This window comes from Aptenodytes forsteri, unplaced genomic scaffold (assembly GCF_000699145.1).
Source record: "Aptenodytes forsteri isolate BGI_AS27 unplaced genomic scaffold, ASM69914v1 Scaffold195, whole genome shotgun sequence".
NCBI classification, from domain to species: domain Eukaryota; kingdom Metazoa; phylum Chordata; class Aves; order Sphenisciformes; family Spheniscidae; genus Aptenodytes; species Aptenodytes forsteri.
In genome coordinates, this window is record NW_008795317.1 from 2,711,425 (window position 1) to 2,734,154 (window position 22,730).

Genomic DNA, 22,730 nt, shown 5'->3' on the forward strand with positions numbered 1-22,730 from the left:
TCTAGTTTTCTCTCTTTTGCTCTTCTGATTCTCTCCCCCATCCCACTGGGGAGGGGGAGAGTGAGTGAGCGGCTGCATGGCGCTCAGTTGCCGACTGAGGTTAAACCACGACAATATTTATAGTAAATATAGACAAAATAATCCTTTAAGCACGTATGAATGTCTACACCATCCATTCTTTGTTATATGGATCACATCTGGGAGTTCAGTATGTTAGAAATGGAGAATGTTATAGAAAGAAAGAAAAATAAATTTCATTCTCCACAGCAAACATCTTGTTATTGACAATACATAATGAACAATTACTAGATTTGCTTAGCAGGAAGAGGTGTGTTTCGGTCATTGAAACTGTACTTTCAAAATCAATCAAAAAAATCTAAACCATCATTGTTTATTGTTATTCTACACCAAAAAGCAACCTATGGGATGGTGAAGAGGATTACGCTTGTTTTTTTTATCTTTTCCAAACAGATTTCACTCAATAAACTGCTTATATGTTTTTATAATCACATCATACTGGAGGCTGTTGTTCACTGTCAGGAAAATTTCTTTGCTTGAGAAGAACGAAGAGCAACTAAAAACAGGTCCACAGGGATTGCTTGAAGAGTAATAAACAACATCACAATGGATTCTAAACTCCAAGGCGGGTGAACAAAAATTTGTCTACCATTGTAGAATAAAAGGAAAATTTCTCTAAAAGGATCAACAAAGGTCTTCCTAAGCAAACTATACTCAGACAAAACCACAATGTACAGCCCTGCTATTAACTTTTGATGCAACGGCCACTTTCTAGCAAATCTGAAAGGGACACTCTCAGATCACAGTGACAACCGCACTCTGGCTAGCCCATATTGGTTCTGTTGCTTCTGCCTCACTCAAACATACACTGAACTTGGAAGGAAGGCTGTGATAAATAAGGAGGCTGAGGATACTGTGTGAGGAGGAATTCCCTGTTATGTGGGAGAACTGCAGCAACGCAGGACTGTTAAAGACAAACGGCAATAGGACTTGTGGATAATAGCTGCTAATGCAAGATGTTATATGCAATGTAGGAAGGTGAGGAGCAGGGTGAAAAGTTGGGTGAGAAAGATCGTCTGTGAGTATATTTGTAAATTTGAAGCCACGTGTAGCTTTGAAACCTGTTTAAGGAACATACTAGTATCATGTACTCACCACGACACATACTTATCCACATTTTAGGGATAACCAGAGAGTTGCAGGCCCGCTCATGTGAGCGTGCCACTATGTTTCAAAGGCACTGGTCTTGCTGGTCTACCTTTGACCAGATTCCCTTGTGAATAGCTTTAAGGTATGCCTGAAAAAATACTAAACTTCAGAGGATAGGAACTGTTCTTATACAATCAGAAGGCAGATGATTAGCTAATAAAATACATAAATATAGTATCAGGCACAGAAAGAAGCAAATAAAACACATTTCTGCAGAAGAGATTAGCATAGATGTTTCAATGGATTAGGAAGTTTCAGTGACAGAAGGTATATTTAATATATAAAATCCATATAATGAGAAGCAGTGGAAAAAATAGGGCAACTGTCATGTGTCCAAGAAATATCTTCTAAAAAAGCTGTCAAATATAAACACATCACAGACACAAAACACTCTGCAACTGTACAAGGCAAATTTAATTCAGAATTTACAATGTACCTCATCATGGATTTTATAATTACAAAAACCCCTGAACAGCTGGATCTCTCCAAATTGAAACAACACTTACCTTCTCCTGTTAAATAACTCCTGCCTAGCATTTATGATTAGTTGGACATAAAGACTGTTGTTGGTTTATTCTAGCAAAAGGACAGTTGAGAAGGAACATGACCAATGCGTATAAATAGACCCAGAGGCAAACACCTGAGAAGGGTAAGAACTAATTAAGCTCAAGGACCATGCTGGCATAAGAACAAATGGTTATAAATTGGTCATGAAGAAATTCAAGTTGGAAATGAAACAACCTGATGTTTTCAGATGAAAATTCACAAATTTGTGACCAGGATGACCTGGCTGTCTGCAATAACAAGGGCCTGAACTCAAGTGACCCAGGATGCCGCCCCCTTCCAGTCATACATGCTAAAATCACAATAAATTTTAACACTCTTGCAAAATAACTATATGTTAAATTCTGTAATAGATCTAGTCACTGAAAAAATATGATATAGGCTATAAATAAAAATAGAAAAATACCTATAATCTCAGATGTGAATGAATTTTCAAAGTTTTAAAAACTGATTTGCCTAGTTTCAAAAAAACATGGACCCTCATTCAAGCTATTAAGACTATGAAGGTTCCTTTCCAGCAACAGGTAGGGCTAAGATAAATCTGCCTAAACCCCATTACAGCAACAAACTTTGGAAGATACTTTCAATTCCTACCAATATTCATTCTTCTTGTTCCTTCCCCCCAAAAAATAAGGAGGAGAGTTAAATGCAGATATGGCATGCCTTACCACTGCAGAAAATAAATAACATTCTTATCTTTGATGTCTTCTGGAATTTGCTTTTATTCTCCCTGCCACAAAAGCTCAAGAAAATAATACAGAAGAATAACCAATGCACATATGGAATATACCAATCAATCAAAATCCTGGCCCATTCATTGGCCTTTTTCACTGACTTTGGTAAATTTTAAACCAGAACCTATTGAAAACACACACAAATTTAGCAAGTACTTTTAGAATATTCAATGTTTTGTTTCATGGGGTACTTTTTTCCTAGCTGTGAAACGAGCAAACTCTGCATTAGGAAAGTTCACAGTAGGTAAGTGAACCGCTTCATCTTTGGAATAAGGAATCGTAAAAAAGCTGTTCTATTGTCAGTTGATCCTCCATCAGATCCAAGTTCTAGTCTCAGCTTTTACTAATTCTAATTAATGTATTTTTAGTCATTAAATGCCATGGCATTTTATTTTGAGTGTCTTTTGTAATACTCATGTTCAACAGAAATGCCATTTCAATTGATCCAAACTTTTTTTGAAAATGCAGAACAAATTAACTGCGTTGTTTCACCTGAAAAATTCTTTTCCTTTCTTACCCTTCTCATCCTCTTCTTCCTTTATTGACAGTTTAAAAAAACCACAAAACACACACAATGTCCAAATAAGGATGCCCTTGCTAATCACCTTCTCTTTCTCCCAAAAATCCATTATTTAGCACATATGCAGCTCTTAAGCAGTGAACATTAAAGCAATCCTAGTCTAGGAAGCCCTGACCACATCACCACAAACATTCTCTTTCTGGACAAAAGCATACTTAAAAACTTACAAAAAAGAAAAAGGAGATACTGATCGTTGCCCATACAGTGATCTCCTGTGTTTTTTGATAGTGATACCTAAGTTTACCCTTAATTACTGCTGCTTTGCTTTATTAAAAATATTAAAGGTAAATTAATTTGGGGGACAAAAAACTTTGTTCATCAGATAGGTAGGGATTTTTTTCAGCAAACAAAAATCCTTTTCAGTTTGAACTACTTTTCACACTATTTTTCACTTCAGACTGAACCAGAAATCAATTATTTACAAGATTCTAAGCTGAAGTTATTAAAAATGTCTTTGTACGCTCAAAATTCCTCTTTCCTATCTTTCTTTCTTGAAAGGAAAATACCTATTGCAACCAAGATTTAATTGCAACAGATGGAGGGCACTCGCTAGTATAGCTTTTTTTTTTCCTCCCTTTTTTTTTTTTAATTGAAATGCTGCGGGTAGGAGAGTAAAGATTATACTATTAAATACATATATATGTATTTGCATGTATACATATATACATATATTCAGCACTATATCCCTTTTTATAGAATGGAAATTTCTAAGTAATTAAAAGGAAAAATATGGGAAGCTTTTGCAGGTGGAAAGTGAATGTCCTTACAGAAGCTCTAAGGAAATTATCATTGTGCTAATATGCTCCTATGACTTGAAAAAAAGCGAGTGGATGTGATGACTCTATAAATATACACACTATTCTTACAAAATTCAGGACACTGTATATCACTGCATTCTTATTCTGCCTCATTTAATACTCACAGACAGACTGTAAGAAGGTTCCAGTATCACTGGCATTGACATCTTCCCTTGAAGATTCAATTTTGTTAAGTAAAAAATCTTTTCTCCCACAATCCTCTCTTTTTTCATGCGACGTACGCTGTACAGTCTAAAGCGAACTGCATAATTCCCAATCATCTCAGACTCAACGTGATTAAATTTGAATGTCTCTGTGAAGACAGGGCACGGTCCCCGCTGGATGCTGGTTTTTGCTCTCTGCTTCTTTATAGGGAGAAGAACTAGGTGTACTTGCCACGAGCTTCCACCTGTCCTGCTGTACGTGGGAACGTCTGTGACAGCTGTCACTGTCACCAAAAGCTTCTGTTCCTGTGAGTCATAGTCAAAACTCACATCCAGTGTGCCATATTTAGCTACTGGCTCAGGATCAAAAGGTTTAGGAAGCTGTGAAGATGATCCTCGAGCTGACATATCCTGAAGAAGAAGAAGAAAAAAAGCTTTTTATTTATTTATTTATTTACTGTATTCTATTATTAAATCTAGCGTGGAAATATATGGCTTTCTCTACACAATATGAAGTGACTATGATCTTTTTGTTCATTTCATAAACAAGGTAATTAAACACCGAAAGCTTGAGGAGATGGCTGACTAGCAGCCAAGAAAAAATCAAAAGACTTTACCTGGCCAATACTGCCAAAAGCCAGGATCCAATCAGGCAAAGCTCAGATTACATTAGGCTGTATTTATGATCTCTTCTTCCACGCCCCACATGTTAAAATCCATACATATTTGTTGCAAGATACAACTACCTTATTCCTGTGCGAGTATACACACATCTTTAAGTTAACGTATTATAGTCCTTTAACAGCTGGGCTAGTGATTGAGGGCACGGTGAGATGCCAGCAAAGAATACAGGAATTACAACACCTACTTGCAGATGCAGCTCTTGTTGCAGTCCACAAGGGTTCTATAAACGTGCCAAAAATTATCATGGCTTTATTAACGTAATTTTACTAGAACTGTGTAAGACGCATCTGTTCTGAACACACTTTCTGAACTTTCTGTAAATGGCATCAGTCCTAAAACTGTTTTTTAAACTTAATTTTAAAATTGTTTATTGTCAATTCAAATTTTGAACAAAATACTGCCTTTTGGCAAAATAAAGCCTTTTGGATTAAAAAATGTTATGTTCTTATTTTAAACTGGTTGCTACATAGCTATGGGAATTCATTCCTCTGAAAGCTTCATTGTTCAAGTTGTTGAGTGGCTATAAAAAAAGTTGGCAGTGTTCTCACTTCTTATTGGGTACGCTTACATTAATGACTGATGTGACACAAAGCGGGAAGAACTAGGATCAGATTTGCTGCAATCTGTTAGGGTTCGAGGACCATATGTACACACACTGTCTTTACCAGCAATGAAGTTCGTACAGACTGTGGTCCTAGCTGATCATCAGGTACGGATGGACAGCTAGCTACTGGAGAACCTTGCATTCACATAGCAGGTGGGCCTTCCAGATGTTGCACCAACACCCCAGGTATGCAACATCAACTTACCAAGAGGTCTACTAAGACAGAAGCAGCTGTTGGCACATCAGGAGTGCTCCCTAATATGCACTTCAAAACTTCAGGTAGAGACAAAAGACAAATTTGAACCAAAAAGAGCCTCTTCTGCACACGACATCACTAATGTAGACTTATCCATAGATGTCAGTGCAGTAACTAGTTGTTAAAGACATTATAAGGAAATACATGTCAGAAAAGATTATTTCTTCATAGTAAAAAATAAATGGATATCATTACAGTTTATAGCAGGAAAAAAAAGGAAAATTAAAGGGAACAAATCTCTATACTACCATCAACAATTAAAAAAACCTCTTTGTAATAATTTTTTTTTTTCATAAAAGACGTTTTACATTATGGGGTGTTCAGTTTGAAAAGTGTAAACAGATTTTTATTTTTTTTTATTTGAGCTGTTTGAAAAATTATGTAGAAGAAAAAGAATTTTGACTACAGTCCTTATAGCGTGATGAAGTTTTCTGACTTGTTTAAAAAAAAATTCACTCTGACTGGGAGCTTGTTTGAAAGTTAAGATGCCATAAAGATAACTATAAAGAACAATCTGAAATCCTATTGTAATATTTTCTGACAAACTAACTTTTTTTTTATGAATGAGCTGCAATATTAGTGTTCCTATGCCTGTACATTGATCTTTAAAAAAAAAAAAAATCTCTCAAAAGGTCGCACTGCATGACACTTCAGAACACTCAACTGTTTTCATTTACCTCTGGACTAAGGACAGCTGTGCTATCACTTGGTACATCCTCTTCGTATCCTTTGTTATGAAAGCTTTCTATTTCATGTGCCGGGCTTCCCTCACTTGGGCACTTGTAGGAACATCTTGGACTGTTGCTACACTGGGAAAATTCACATTTACTGTCTCCGACTTCAGAAGGCGTACATGAAAGATGAGGAGAACCACTATCATCCTGGTATGGAGGCGGCTGCAGTTCATCTAGCGGAGGTGTTCTTCTCATCCTCTGAATGCAGTTCGCTGAGAATAAGTGAAAATTCTTTACTTACTTTCTGATTATTTACTGTTGAAACAGTTCTGTGGAAAATGGTAAGTCCAAATATCTGGACAGAGTATTTAAAATCTACAAATGTCTTTTTTTACTTTACATTTTAAATTAGATAACTAATACTACTGAAAAATATTTGTTTAAAAATGGAAACAAATGATCTCTCAGATGAAAGAGATGTGGGAAAAAGCAAAGTATTAAATATATAGTCACAATGGACTGCGTAAACCGTATATAAATAAATATAGCACAAATATGACATGACAAAAATTCTAGGCTTGAATTTCAGGGATGCTTACCTTGCAAAAACCTTTGGATATCTTAAGTCAGATTCCGTGCAGGTGGAATGCAGACCAATTAAGGAAACAAAATGCACTCCCTAAAGCCATCATATCAAACTTCTGATTACCTCCCATGCTGTTGCTCACCCAGGGAGATATTAAATTAAACTCTGAAGACAAGTAAGGTACTAATAAAGGCAGACACAAGCCCTTTCACACAAGTGAACTCTGATCAGCAGTGAATTTAACTAGGGAAGCAGTGTCTCAGATTCTTTATTACTTGTTAAGGACAACTAAAGGGTATGTACCCAGTGTCTAGAAGTTAGACACCAGGTCCAGTCACTAAAGACAGTGGAAGAAGGACCATGACCAATCTTGTGCTTGGGATGAATACTTGATGCTGACCATCTTTGCTTCTCACTTACACTAGCTAGCTAGACAGAAATGTGGTCGTACATCTCCTCAGAAAATAAACCCACGATGCATGGCTATGGATACAGAAAGTTGATTCAAAATAATGACATTTCAATTTTCGATCTCATCTTTTACTATGCAGCATTACACAGTTGACTGGAGTTGGGAAAAGACAGCAAGATGTGCAGTAGCTGAAATGAAAGGAATACTAAGGATAGGTAAAACCTGTATCACACTTTGTTTACATCTTCTGTAGAGGTTTTAATGAAGATTTCGATGCCCCTCGCACATAGAGTTAACTTACACACAAAAATTTCAAAGCAACAATGTTTTCTGGTGTCAAACATACCACTTTCACTCACAGAAAAAATCTACCCTACCAAACAAGGAAGTTAATGAAAGCATTAAACATTAGAACAAGATAAGCTTTGATTTCAGATTCATCTAAGAAAGAAACTGATCTTTCCCACATGACAAAGGTATTACATTTTAGTTTCATCATCAAATTTTGGTATACAGGATTGCCCTGCCTGTGTCCTAAATTCTCACAAAGTACATCAACCTTTTAACTGCTTCAGAGGTAATTACCAGTTGTTCAACATATCACATAAACAGAGCACACGTAAGAGTTACCCTTTATGGAACAAGGCTGAAAACACAGTAATGTGGCTCTCTTGGGAAACAAACAGTCTTTGCGAAAGGCTCCCTTTTGTTCTCCTCTCCTTTGGAAGTCTGAGCTGTATCTGACTGCGGCATGCAGGAACATTTCACAGCTTCTGGCATTTGATGTAAGCCCAAACCACCATGGTTTCGGTGCACACCGTCCATGGGAAGCAAACCCAGACACTTTGGCTAGAAGGGAGCCCATATGCATTGCAGATCCCCAAAGCTGGGCAACTGAGGGACAGGGATAGGACAGCTCATTACGGAGCATACCTACTGCACAGATAGGCAGAAGCCTCAAAGATAATTGGGGAATGCAGGGCTCTTCCCTCTTTCACTGGGCTCCTAATGGAACTCCTCTTAGCTTTCACTAAGGCAAATGAGTAATTAAAACAACACCAAGCACTCCTACCAGATGATACCACTGCCAGGAATCCTCTCTTCTCTGGTAAACCCGTAAGAGCCAGTCTACCATTCAGAGTGATTCCAAGTTACTCTTACAGCACTCACGCAAAAGGTCTTCTGCTGTTAGCAAGCCCAGTGCCACTAACTCTTGAAACTCCAGTGCCACAGGGCTGGAAAGGAAAATAGAGCAGGCAGGGAATCCTATGCTCAAAACGTAGTCATACACATAAAACCTTATATATGAAACAGAGTTAAGTGGGACAGTCAGAATGTTGAAATCGACATGCAGGAACAGTGAGAAAGATTTATTTGCAAAACATGAAGAGATCTGGGAAAGCTTTTTTTTTTTTTTTATATTAGATAACTTGTGCCCTTGAAACTAGATAGACATAATTTTAGAATCTAAACTGATATTTTAATCATAATAAAATAATAGTAAGTATCCTTTAACTCTCTATACCATGAAAACAGGACTTCCTTTTCGTAATTTATATAATTAAATACTCTAGCAAATTTACAGCATCAACATTTCTGCTCATTGTTGCTAAAAGGCAACAAACAGCATTAAATGAGACAGTAACCACCATGTAGCTATGACTTAATTTCTTTCTTTTCACTTGTAGTCTAGTCTGCAAAGATTTTTTAACTCCCAGCTTTTCCACAAGCTAAACTATCAACACCATTATTGTCTTACATGAGTAAATAAATGACTGTGTGACTCACTTTTTTCACTTTGATGAACTCCATTATATGTCCCTATGGGAAAACTGCACAGGCTGTGTGACAGAAAAGGTACTTTTAATGTAGGCAGGGAAGAAGTGAAGAAGTGAAGAAAAGAAAATTCTTATTAACCAGCTGTGATTCAAAAATCTCAGAAAAAGCTGAAACACTGGGGCAGGTTTTAACTACTTATTTCTGAAAGTTTACTTTAATAAACAGAAATAACATGTAAATTCTTAAAACAAATATTCGGGTTTTACCAAACAAATAACATGTAAATTCTTAAAACAAATATTCGGGTTTAAAAATCTAAGGACACCTCTGTCTAAACAGGCATAAATGGTTTATGAACAAAAGGTTTCTCTACATAAAAAGATATCAAAGTTTTCAAATGAATTTTTAAAGTGAAAATGTCTCATTTTAAACTAATTTCCCGCTCCCCGCAGTAAATGATGCAATGAAGTGATGATTTCATGTTACAGCTCTCTGAAAATACTGCAAATTTGAATTACATGAAGACCTTCTAATGACTGACGATATCAGAGACAAATGATATCACAGACAGAAGTGAACACAGCAACACTGACTATCTGATACTGGGTATTTTCCTTAAAAATTACACAGAAGTAACAACAAACTTCAACAATCAGTCAACAGCATTTTGCATATGTATCAAAGCTTAAAATAAAAAAAACCACTGCTAATGCATGCTGGCCTATCACTGATTGTATTGGAAAAAAACATTTGGAGCTGAAAGGAAAGCATGTTCTGAAGTGTTTGCATATTTACATATAGAACCACTGTCTATAACATACCTTGTACCTTTCATTTAAGGTGTAAACTTAGACACTGTCACACTTGTGCATGCTTGTATACTGTGACAAAGCCAAAGAATACCTTCCGAAGACCACTGAATGTGGCTAATAACATCTGCTAAAGAGTTACTCTTAACAAGCAAATGGTTACAGTGAAAATTTAAAATGAGCTGTTGCATCGTTTCTACGCAAATTTCCCAAGAAACTTTCTGCTCTCAAACCAGACAGACAATAAATTTTGCCAATTCCCCCAATGAAACTAACCATATTAAATTACCATACCATTTTGGACAAGACAGGGCGAAAAACAAGCCAACATATATCTCAAACCTGGAAGAAAGGAATAGTCACAGAGAAACCAAATCGAGTTTAGCCTGAGGTTCCTACCAGACAGAAAATGCCAGAACAGAGGAAAGACAAAAAGAAAGTTGTAACAGGATGAAGATCCCACATCCAGTTTTCCAGCCGATATATATGTGAAATAACTTTGCATTCTCTAACGTGAGTGAAACTAAGTTGTTTAGTAATAAATACTTAGTAAACTCTAAATTGAGAATACAGTGTATTGCTGTGAATAGGCAGATTTGAATGATCAATCTTTTAAGGGTTAACTGCTTTAATTAAAATTTTCATCCGTCTTTACTGGGCTGGGAAAACACTCATATAGCGGTAACAGTAAAGTCCTTGCTCAACAGCTGAAGAAACCAGAACTATAAGCAAACTACCTGACAAACACAAGCAGATTAGCATTTTGCTGGTAGACTCAAATTACAGCATGTAAACTGTCATTAGCACATTTAAGTCAGAAGTAAATAAATACCTTCTTTTTAGTACTTTGTTAAACAATGAAGGTTAGTCTGTTTTCGTAAGTCCCTGTACAGGGGACTGACTGAAAGCCAAGGGGCGATGACACATATTCTTGCCGTCAATCTCAAGGGACTGTCAGTAAAACCTGACGCAGCAACCACGGCCAAAATGAGTATTCCGGGAACAGACAATTGAAACTATGAGAAAATACACAAACTTTTTCAGCCATTTTTCCAAGTGGAATCACAGTTTAAAGATACATTAACTTACTATAAGAAATGTTTTTTCTTTAGGTTTTCAGTTACTATTTGAACTTTCTGCTCCCAATGCTCCTCATTTCTCCTCTCTGTCCTGGTCCCTTGTGGACCACGCTAGGCTGCACAGCATTTCACCATGACGCTGGTGATGTTCCTTTCCATGTTTATAACGTTCAGACTTTGCTATCTTAATTAATTTTCCCAAAGGTTGCCAACAGCAGCACAAACCTAGCTTTCTTTAGCCCGTATTTCCTGAGTAATTCCAAGAACATGCATCTCTTAACATATGGAAAAAGAAACTATCCTTGTGGTTTTAATTCCCCTGTCTCATAAGCAGTAATTAACTACACTTTTGCAACTTGGAGTTTCTCATATATATTACTTCTTTAAATATTCATATTATTGTGGGAGGCAGCATTACCGCAAAACTTCTTTGGGAATCTGTTTCCAGGTCCTTTAAAACAAATAATCACTACATAAATTAATAATTTTTGCAAGTCGTATTTTATAATTATCAGAATATCTTCATACTCAAACAGTACCTTTTCTTCCTCTAATATACCTCCACATACACTGTGCTTCATAATTATTTATTTTTTTAATCTAATGTAAATTTCAAGTTTTCAAGCCTTCAAGGGGTTCTATGTAAATGTTAAGACAATTTAAATAAAACATAAAATGAAACACATGTTTAAAAATTAAAGAAACCTTTCTTATTCTGAATGGTTAAATACCCTTAGAGATTTCTGATACACAGCACAGACAGTCCAAATAGAATTTTCATGTTTGAACTTTCCTACCATCCAAAATATTACATTGACTGAATTACCCCACATCACAAGGAGTATAAAATATAAACATTAAATATTGAATGAAACCTCGGGGCTCTCCTTCCTTTAAAATGAAAAGCTTACATGCATCTCTGTGACGAAAAAACCCATATTATTTCACAATAAACCAAATTATCTTGGCATTATTCTATTTCTTTTCCAAAAGAGTTATGGCATGAGCCTTGCTTAATGAAAAAAGGGGAATATAGGAGCGGTATGGGGTCATTATGGACAATAGAAAAAAACTCTTTTATCAGCTTTCTTATTGGATTTGCCACATTTTAGACTTTTATTCACAGTTGAATTATCTTCTACATTAAGCAATTCACCAGTAAACAAGAATAATAATCATATCTGGTTTTTTTTTTCCCAGTAAAAAATAGTTCTCCTTTGTTTCCTTTTTTCCTATTTAGAAAATTCCATACGCTATGAGCTTAATCCCAGACCTGCAGAAATCAAAACAGCATTGCTGCCATTTACACCTGATGCCACATGAAGTTCTTAGCACTGCATTTTCCTCACCTTCTAGGGCTAATTTTACGGGTCATTCACATAATAAATAGGTTCTTTTGTTTTTTAAGAAAACTAATCCAATATTATTGAATTATCTTTATGTCCACTCCTTAAAGCTTCTATTTTCTTCCTCAGGAAAGGTCTAAGACCAATTGAAGTTACTGATACTCGCACAGTAATTTATTTTTTTTATTTCTCTGTTTACATCATGAACCTGCAGAACGGCAGCTTGGTTTTCTTTGCTGACAAAAGAAATTTGCTCTTTTCTGCACTTATTAGACCACTTCTGATCTGTAAAAATTTATCGTTCTGTTTTACAAAGCAATACAGAAAAGCACTGCACTGGTGAAAAATTCCAAGCTTTCTCTTTCCAAAATTAGCCCAAATTAGAACATTTAAACTACAAATACATTATTAAAGCATTATAGTGAACTAACTGTCAAAGACGTTCTTTTGTTTCCTTCCCAAATATTTTGGTCGTCTTTCAATGAAAATTATACATTAGCATCTCTTGAATTCATTTTCTTTCAATTTAAGTATCATTCTCTGATTCCTTATACAGTATTTCTATTAATGTGAATAGGAAGGAGTTCTGCTACCTGGTTCTGTATTTATACTTTCCAGCTGTCCAAAATACATCTAAATACTGCTTAAACCTATTGGTTCAATATTTTAATCTCTTACTGATGCAAACAGCAATAAATCAAGCTTTCCAGAACATTTTTTTTTTTTTAACTTTTAAAAGGAGACTTCAAAAACTTTTCTTTTCTGAGACTACATCCAGCTCTAAAGCTTTTTGGAAGCAGTGATCTTTAAGAAGTGAAATTGTAAAATTGTTTGCCTTCCCTTCCATAACTATATTTCCCTTGGTAAAGCATTTGTACTATGTTCATTCAACTTCTTAGGTAGAAAAACTTATTTTCTGTTCCATTTAGATGCTGGTTTCACTTTTACTGTTTTTATAAGCAGCCAGCTTTGCTTCACACTACTTTTCAGATCACTACGTTGGTTAACTTCATAAATGAACAGGTATTCCTTTGCACCTCTGTTCACTGTTAATTTTTTCCAAGTTATCAAAATTTTTAGAAAAACACAACTTTCAAAAACATAACAAGTTAAATGAATAGCTAGAATCTTCCCCCCCCCCCCTCCTTTTTTAAAATACACTGGAAGTCCTGCTTGCTGACGGTGATTGACAACCGGCTTTGAAATCTTAAAGAGTGTCTTGGTGACAAGGAAATGCCTTTTATCATCTCTGTGAAAATTCACCCAAATTTGGCTATCTCACCAGCATTTACGGACGTTTAACAGAAATTCAGGGCTTAACAGCTAAAAGCTTCAAAAACATCGAAAACTCCACCCGCTGTAAACCATCTCAGGTCCGTGAGAATCCCCAGTTCTGACCAGTGTGTGCATACTAGCATCCCTTCATACCTCTGCACCCTAGCAGCTGGATGTGGACTTAGAAAATATTTTCCTGTCATTGCTATATTTCATTTGAGTACAATTTTCACTTTAAATTATAGTTTAAATTCCAGTCCAGGTTAATACTACTACAGCTGCAGTATTAAACACAGGAGTCGAGCAGCAGGATAAAGTGTAAAGTATTGTAACAGACAGCTAATATTCCTGTAATGTTCTTGTTCTCATTCTATTTGGTCTCAAATGAGGAAAGAAAGCATGATTAGAAAGCAAGATTAATGTGCTATGTGTATAATTTTCTTGAACATTTTAATATTTTCGCAGCTCATTTCAGGCACATTCATTTTTTATTTGACAAAAAAAAGGAATACAAAGTTTTCTAAGCGACACAGAAACTCCCTCTAAGATCTCAATAATTATTCATTTGACGATATAAACAAGATCCATTCAGCAGTATATACTGCACTTAAATGTGTCCCTTAATTATCAGAATGCCATCATTCTTTTTTCTATACTTTTATTTTAAATAAGATAAAACTACTTCCTTTATTGAGAACTCTTTCTGCAACTTGAAATGCAATTACTTCACGGTTTCTTAAAAACAGCTTCACCTTAGCAGCTACATTTTGTAATTTTTTTCAAAAAATTGTGTAAAGTTCCCTAGTATTTTAGCTCTCTATTTATTACTACCCTAACTGGTGAAAATGAACCAGGAAAGATATTTTCCATCAAGAACTGCTTCCAGAATAGGAACACAAAGCTTGCTTTGATTCCTTTGCCTTATTTTCATAGCAATTTTGAGGGCAAAGGATACTCTGTTGGAGTGAGTCACTAACACAGAGCAGCACTACAATGATTCTGCAAGAACCATTTCAGTAGGACATGAGTTAAATTTTCTGCCAATCTACTTAAGACATCTGTACGATCCCAATTTGGGTATCTCGTAACTGTTAACATATATAAGTGAAATATATGTTATGGTGGATAATACTACTACTATAATAACAGAAGTTAACGTGTTTGGCATTTTACAGATGGAGAAGTAAAGTACAGGTTTAAATAAGAGGTAATAAAGATTGCTGTGAATCTAGCTCAGAAGTGCTCAAAACCACAGAAAGCTTCCAATGAAGTGTGGAACTGAAACCAAGTCTTTTAAGACTAGTACCCTAGCCGTTTCTTCCGGGTTTTATTTTTTTTATTTTTACTTCGAGCCTTGTAAATTATTATTAATCTAAAATTCACCTGAATTGTGTACCACCACCAACATGGAAACCTCAAAGCCACTAGCTTCTTAAGAGATATACCCCCACAGAATTTTCCATTATCATCAGCTCTGTAGTGGAAGAGAAGGAAGAGAAAACAAAAAATACATTAGGGTGGGGAAAAAAGTAAAGGGAAGAAGGAAAAAAAAAAAAGAAGAGGCAGAAGGAGAAAGTAGGTGCAATGATTCAGAAAAAAGTGATAGGTTGTTGGTAAATAAACAAAGGAAAGAAATAAATGGAGAGAAGTTTAGTAGATCTGTATAGAAAATGAGAAAAAGAGCAAAGAGAGGAATAAAGAACAGACAAGATGCAAACAGGAATGAAAAATTACAAACAGCTAAAATAACAGAGCAAAAATGACAGAGGAAGAAAGGTGAAGGAATGGGGAAAATAAAACAACACATGACATGCAAAAAAGTGGTTCAGATCTGAGAAAAAAGCAATGTCAACAGAGCAAAGAGATAAAAGAGAAATCAGTGATGTCTGATGGGTGGGGATATCCATATTTGTAGGTGAAAATCTGCACAACCTAGAGAATACAGCTAGTTACATTCCAGGAGAGGCAAGACGCTTCCCAGAATAAGCACTGATTTTTATATTTATATTTTAGATTTATTATTATTTTTCCTTTTGAGTGGGGAGACAGTGGTAATTATTTATTCAGATCCTGAGATTCCAAAGGACCTTGATTTCTCTTATCTATTCAGGCACTTTTTCCCTTTCTTTCCTTGATACACTGGCCCAGTGACTTGCTTTAGTAAAAGAGACTGTATTTCCTGCAGTACGAGTATTCCTGTAAAAAGGATTCTAGAAAATTCAGATTTTTTTGCTTTTGAAACAGCTGTCATACCAAATAAAGAGCAGCTAGAACCCAGAAAAATCAAGGACGATCTCAGTTTACAGGAGTACCTAATAGGTCAACAATAGAAGAAAATTGCCTATATATGCTCAAGAATTCCTCTAAAACCTTTCAGATATTAGTGCCTGTAGAAAGTATGCTTAGGAATAATGGCACTAGTACCACTTTTGGGGCCAACTGTCCAGAAAAAGAAAGGCAAAATAGACACTGTGAAATCACAGGAAATGGATATGCTTCAAAACCGAGGTATCTTTCCCTCACACACCCAGTAAGAGGGCTACAAATTCACAGAAAAGGCGGATTAAGCAGCAGGGAGCATGTCAGCCTGTTCCACTCACTCCAGCAAGGCCTCAAACATGTTTCTCTGGGCATAAAGAAACACAATTACTCAAAACTAAATTTCCCGCACTTCTTTGAGGCGCTTCTGAGACCTCCCACTGTCACAGACAAGCTGCTTTACTAGGCTTATATGTAATATATGATGTAGTTGTTGCTGTATTTCCATAGTTGTCATATCATTCACCAAACAGGTAATTTTCTGCATTTTGACAGAATATGAGTCTGGCTGGTGAAGATATTTTCATTCAGCCATAGCACCAGTCATAAGAGCTATTCAAGAACTTATAAGGATCAGAGAACAGCGGCCAAGCTGCGTATTGCATACAGAGGGCTCATAAGGTCTACAGAATGATGCTTCAGCCCTCAACAAACAGCAGGAGAGGAACTGTTCGTCCCTGTCATCCACCCAAAGAAACAATAGCGCTGAACAATCAAGGGTCAGAGTGCAGCATATCATTCTCAACCCATTTAACTTCCCAAAACACTAACTGGTAAATTGTGTTGTCATGAACATGGTGTTACACCTACAATATTAAACTTATTAGCCGTTGTGACAGAGTCAAAACATGCATATCCACCAAAATTTGTTTCTCATGGACCTTTCCTATACTACCAAAGATTTATATACCTAATGTGAAATTACTGTTTGATGCTGCTTGTTGAGTAAGAGACTTAAAGGTGGTGCACAGCAGTTAATTAGTAATCAAAGTCTGACAGCCACAGCTGCAAAATGTTGGTATGATAATTTCAAAATTGAAAATTATTTATTTCACTCTACATGAAATTAGTGTACACTCATTAGAAAGTCAGTGATTATCTTGAAAAGTACTACTGGAACATTTCAGTAGCTTTGCTACAACATCAGAAAGTATACAACATATGTCTCCAGACCTATTACCATCCCACCCTTTCTCATAATTTGGTGTCAGCGAAGTTTTTAGATCTTAACGTTACAATTGAAAACATACTCAGCAGAATGGTGTTGAATGTGGTTCATAACCAGAATGCTAATTTTTTCAAATCTCAGCACTAAGAGTTTAAACTACTTTATTAATAAACTACTTTATTAAGCTATATATAAACCCGACATATAACTGATATATGTGCACGTTGCCACAAAGGAAATTCTGATTAAATATAAGGAAAAAACTTTGAAATCAGAGTGGCTACTGACTGGAAGAGGTTACCCAGAGAGGCTGTGTAATCAACAGTCTTGAAGGTTTTAAAAGCTCTCCTGGCTAGGGCCCTGAGCAACCTCGTCTAACTTTGAAGTTAGCTCTCTTTCAATCAGGAGATCGGACTAGATGACCTCCACAGGTTCTTTTCAACCTATTAGTCACTGATTCTACAATATATATTGAAAAACTCAATTCTATACTATAATAATCAAGGATGGGGGATCACCTCAAAGACAGGTATCTCAAATATCTGTAAAGCTCCTTCTATAATACAGCAGTTTAACAATTCACAGGCAAGTACAGCTCCTCTGCATATGCCAGTTACATTGCTGCATCCTGCATTAAATACATATACCTACCAGCACAGTACTTTAATTGTTAAAAACAAACAAAAAACCCCAACAACCCTCCCCTCCAAACCACCATCACCAAAAAAAACCCCAACCCCCAAACCCAACCCCAAAGAAACAAATAATAAAAGGAGCAAAAGAGATTCAGAACACTTTGTTAACTGGTGACGTTCTACTGCAGTATACCTTGCAGCTGACTAGTTTTAGACAATGTAGCATCACTGAAATCTTTACTTTGATAAAATGAACATGCCAAGATACAGACTTTTAAGTTAAAAGCATCCTAACAATAGTTTACACACACAAACACATATATGTAAACACATATATACATACACACACACCCCCCACCTACCCCCCCATGCATGTATCAGTAACAGGAACAATTTAAGGTTTATGAAATATTAAATATAATTAAGATTACACTGAGGAAGTAATACCCATTACAAAATGCTGATGTTAGACAGCAAATATTGACCTTTATAATTTATCAAGTGAAAAAGCCTTAATTTGTTTGTTATTCAAACTTTAACAATAAGTATGATAGCTTAGATGGCAGAAGGAAAAAAAAAAAACCCACAGCATTTGCTATCAGTTTGCATTAACATTTGACCAGTCAACAATCCAGCAGTGATGAAATGTACAGTTTGATTCAAAGTAAGACAAGGCTATTTAAATAACTCAAAATAAGAAATGGGTATTGAAACATTAGAATTTTGATAACAGATCACAGCTGCACTAGAATTAGTTTCTATAGCAACAGAGGAAATAATGTGGAGAATTGCACTGCAATACAAGATGGATTCCTTACAAACACTGCTGTTCAAATAGAAAACTTTAAAATTATTCACTGTGTTAAAATATTTCTATTAAAATGGTTATTCAAATATCCTATACCTTGTACTTCACACATGGTTCTATTTTCGTTCTCCAGGATTCAATTCTAGTCCATCCATTCAAGTTTCATATTACATTTTCACACTTTCCCCCATTGCTTACCTTCCTATTTTAAAATTAATTAAAGTAAATTATTCTGAAAAATACTGTATCTTGGATCTTTTTAAGTGACTTATTCTGAAAAATACTGTATCTTGGATCTCAAACTAATCTGCATTTTCAATCATTTTTTTTATTATCCCTACACAGAAGCACTCATTACATCTTTTTTTCCAGCAGTGCACTTGTAAAACATAAGAGAATGCTTTGCACATGCTATTCATAAGAAGCTGCATCACAGCCATGAGAATTAACATCACTATGGAACTTCTGAAACTTGTAGTCATATAAGACTTGCACTAGCTTTTATCAGTGTGTGCTCTCATGTCCTAAGCATGATTAAGAAACCATAGCAAATCTATTAGTATTCATGGACCGAATACCCATAAGATGGTAAGATAAAAGCCTTTCAGTTGAGCACATCTTTAGATTTCAAATGTTGCTCGTTTCTAACACTAAGAATTATTGTTTCATTGCATCATCTCTGATTCTAGCTATTTTTGGCAACTAATTAAAAGCATATGCCTGAACCTTTTATGTATTTTGCCCTTGTAATGAGACCTATTACTCTGGCTTATTCTATCCTTTTGAGTTCCAAAGTATCTTTCGAGTTACCATGGATACAAGTGATATGCTTTCTCCTACAACTGCTTTGTGTGCCTTATCAAACACCAGAAAACTGACACAGTAGGAATCTGAGCCATCTATACAGGATGAATACCTAACCCCTTGTAAGTGTTCCTCTCCCCCCCCCGAAAAACATTGAGGTATGCCATATACTAACATTTGTAATGAAATAAACAAGCAGGTTCTTTTCTATCTGAAATCTAGTACTTTTGCTCAAGGAAAACAAAATGAAAAAAGGTGCAGACATAAAACAATTTAATGTGATCAACCCTGAAACAGTGTTAAAATTAAAAAGGGAGTACATAATTCTGAGTTTGCTATTTATTATGACTTGACAGACTTTAAGTGTTTCTATATCAATCTACCCACCGAAGATGTAAAACGCAGCAAATTTCAAGCAAGGATTTCAGAAAGGAGTTGCAGAAACATTGTATGCAACTCCGAGATTACGTATAAACTAGAGTAAATAAAACTCCCTTAAACAGAAATTGTTAGGCCTCTCTATGCCAATTTATTATGGGCATTTTCAAATGCAAATTGCATTCCAACAAGCTGGGAATAATTTCTACTAATCAGCGAAGAAGAGGGCAGTTAGTAAACTGATTTTCCCATTATGTTTCTGTATTCTGACCTCTTCTTAAAAACAAAAGACTCTCTCCCACTCAGCCAGCAAAATTTACACAGGATTCAAAAACCAAGTGCTGATACTAACATAATCTGAATTAATGTATGAGAAGTAAGGGGGAATAACCAGAAGGAGAAATAAATTATTGTAATATGAACTCGATATAGACTCATTCAGAACTGTCTCCCAACTTTCAATGCATTAAATCATTGGAAAGACATCAGCTACATGAGTGCCACAAAGGCAACTAAAAGCTAGAGAGCCAAAGAATGGGTAGGCAAATGCTACTCTTGCCCCTTTTCCTCGGTTATCTACACTTTTCTACGTATTACAGCAAAACACTCGACAAAAAACTTAACCTGACTTGTTCATAACCACAAGCTCAGCCTTGCTTTAAAATACAGAGATTTTGAAGCATAATATCTGAGCCAGAGACACTGAAGCATAAAAAACAGACTCTTACCCTTGTTTGTATTAAAATTATGAAATAACTATCATGCTGATAAGTTTTCCACAAGCACATATGAACTAAAGGTATATTAAATATTTTCAGTTTTCTAACAGTATCACTGTAGGTGAGACTTACATTTGCATGGATTTCGTAAGATGCACTTCTCTTAACTTTTAAATATAACTTTGAACCATCTCAGGTTATGATACTTTCTTTTGGGGATGAAAAACAGCCACATCCTGTTTTTACTATGAACATTCAACTAGAATTAAATCTCACTTCTTTTATTTCCCTGAAAATTTCTTTTAAAAGTAACTGAAAGCTAGAGAACAATGAAAAGGAACTCAAAATTGACTGCTGCATTGTGGTATTTATGGCAAGTCATCTGTATTACCAAAATGTTACTAGTTCTGTGGTTTAATGTTGAAACCACTCACGAAAAAAAATGAGCATCTGGAACAGTGGAGATATTGACACAATGGCTCTGTACTCCTGCCATTACATTCACCGTTACACATACTATCATTTCTCCTCTGTATAATATTCTCCTGGATTATCTGCACTGTGCCCAAAAGCACACGAGAGATCCCCCATCCCTCTCTGAGTAGAACTAAAGTGCAAACTAGTATTTTTTTTAAGAAATAACCACCACTGTTACCATCCTTCATAAAAAGGGTTCTTAAGTTCTTCCTTTGCAGAATCTCAAAGTTGTCTGGAAATTGCCACTGTTCCCTACACCTCTGAGGCCAACAGATTGCCTTTAACACTAATGACAACTACTGTTTTTATTTCCAAAGATTTTCTTCTTTTAAAGCCCCTTTTTGTTAACAGGAAGAAAATGGCACCAGGAAAAGCAGATGATTCAGAGCAGTGGTTCTCACTGCCAGCGAAAGGAATTTTGCTCTGAAAACAGACAAAGATAACAGCCATAATCAAACAGGATGATGAGCTTCTCTGAAGGAGAGCATTACACACTAGTCTCTTAACAGATCAATTACTCCTCAATTACAAGGGAAAATGACCATCAACTCAAAACACCTTTTCAGATTTTACCAGACCTACTCAAGAGTTATCTAATGGCCAAATTTTGTATGGACATACAATTCATGATCCAACATTTGACAGGAAAATTAAAAAAGATATCAGAACAAGTCGAACCAACTTCATCTTCAAGAAGAGCTTTTAAGTCATACATTTACTTGCAAATTTTCATGTGATTATTTCTATACTAAGATGTAAGCAAATAAACACTGTAAAGTCCAGAGAAAATACATCATTATTCTCTCGTTATTCTCATAATCTAAAAACAGTTCCATTCTGGCATTATTTACAGAATTTAACATAGCCAAATAGGAAGCACTCCCAGCAAAATAATTCTGAGAAGGTAGTTACAAATTAATGCAAAATTAGACTAGTTTTCTGTTTTGTATCCGTCAGATCTTGAAAATGTAAATGCAATAGATTTTTTTTATTTTCACGCAACTCATCAAATTGCCACAAATGCTACGTATGCAACAGAAACACTTCGAAGTGTAATAAATCTTAATAAAATGTAACATAGATGGCATTGCACTGTTCATTTCAGAGTTTGCTTTTTTTCTATTAAAATTCACAGGAACTTGGACAAAATTTTAAAAAGGTATTATCTGTTTCAAATCTTATTAACACAGTGGTTTTAGTGCTGAGGATTTAAAAACAAAGTTTCAGAAGTCATTACACGTACTACCAAACTACAGACTACTAAAACACAGGGACGACCAAACAGATCGGATATAACAAAAACAGGAACTATGAGATACTGGAAGCCACAGCAAGTTTGAGCAAAATCAAGCAACATTGTAAACAAGATTCCTTGAAGATACGAAGAAATGAGTCTAATCACTAGTGTTAATCTTGACCAATTTAAACCAGAACAGACACTGCCCCTCTTTTTTGCCAGAAGATGCAGAGTTGGCCCTGACCTTTTGGTTACGAGTGTGTTTTCTGGTATAGATGTCAACTCTTTGCAGTAAACAACAGCAATCGTGTCACCTGTTCAAGTCATATTTATAAGCTGTTATTTGTTTGGGCTGAGCATTTTCAAAGAAAAGAAAATCACACCTGAAGTCAGCCTCTTGAAGAGATGAAACTTTTGTAGTTTCATTCTCCAAGATTTGGATTTTTCAGATACATATTGTGTTGGTTTTGGCTGGGATAGAGTTAATTTTCTTCACAGCAGCTAGTATGGGGCTATGGTTTGGATTTGTGCTGGAAGCAGTGTTGATAATACAGGGATGTTTTCGTTATTGCTGAGCAGTGCTGACACAGAGTCAAGGCCTTTTCTGCTCCTCAC

The 22,730-nt window shown here is 35.7% G+C and overlaps 1 protein-coding gene across 2 annotated transcripts in view; it reads right to left on the reverse strand.

The window, feature by feature from the left end:
- SYT14 (synaptotagmin 14) overlaps window positions 1-22,730 on the reverse strand; it is a 64,143-nt gene that overhangs the window by 20,506 nt on the left and 20,907 nt on the right. For both annotated transcript variants that reach the window (XM_009279606.2, XM_009279605.2), the window contains exons 3-4: window positions 6,288-6,556; window positions 4,028-4,477 (exon numbers count right to left, since the gene is read on the reverse strand). In XM_009279606.2, coding sequence (XP_009277881.1) covers window positions 4,028-4,477; window positions 6,288-6,556 — 719 coding nt within the window. The remainder of the gene's footprint in view (window positions 1-4,027; window positions 4,478-6,287; window positions 6,557-22,730) is intronic.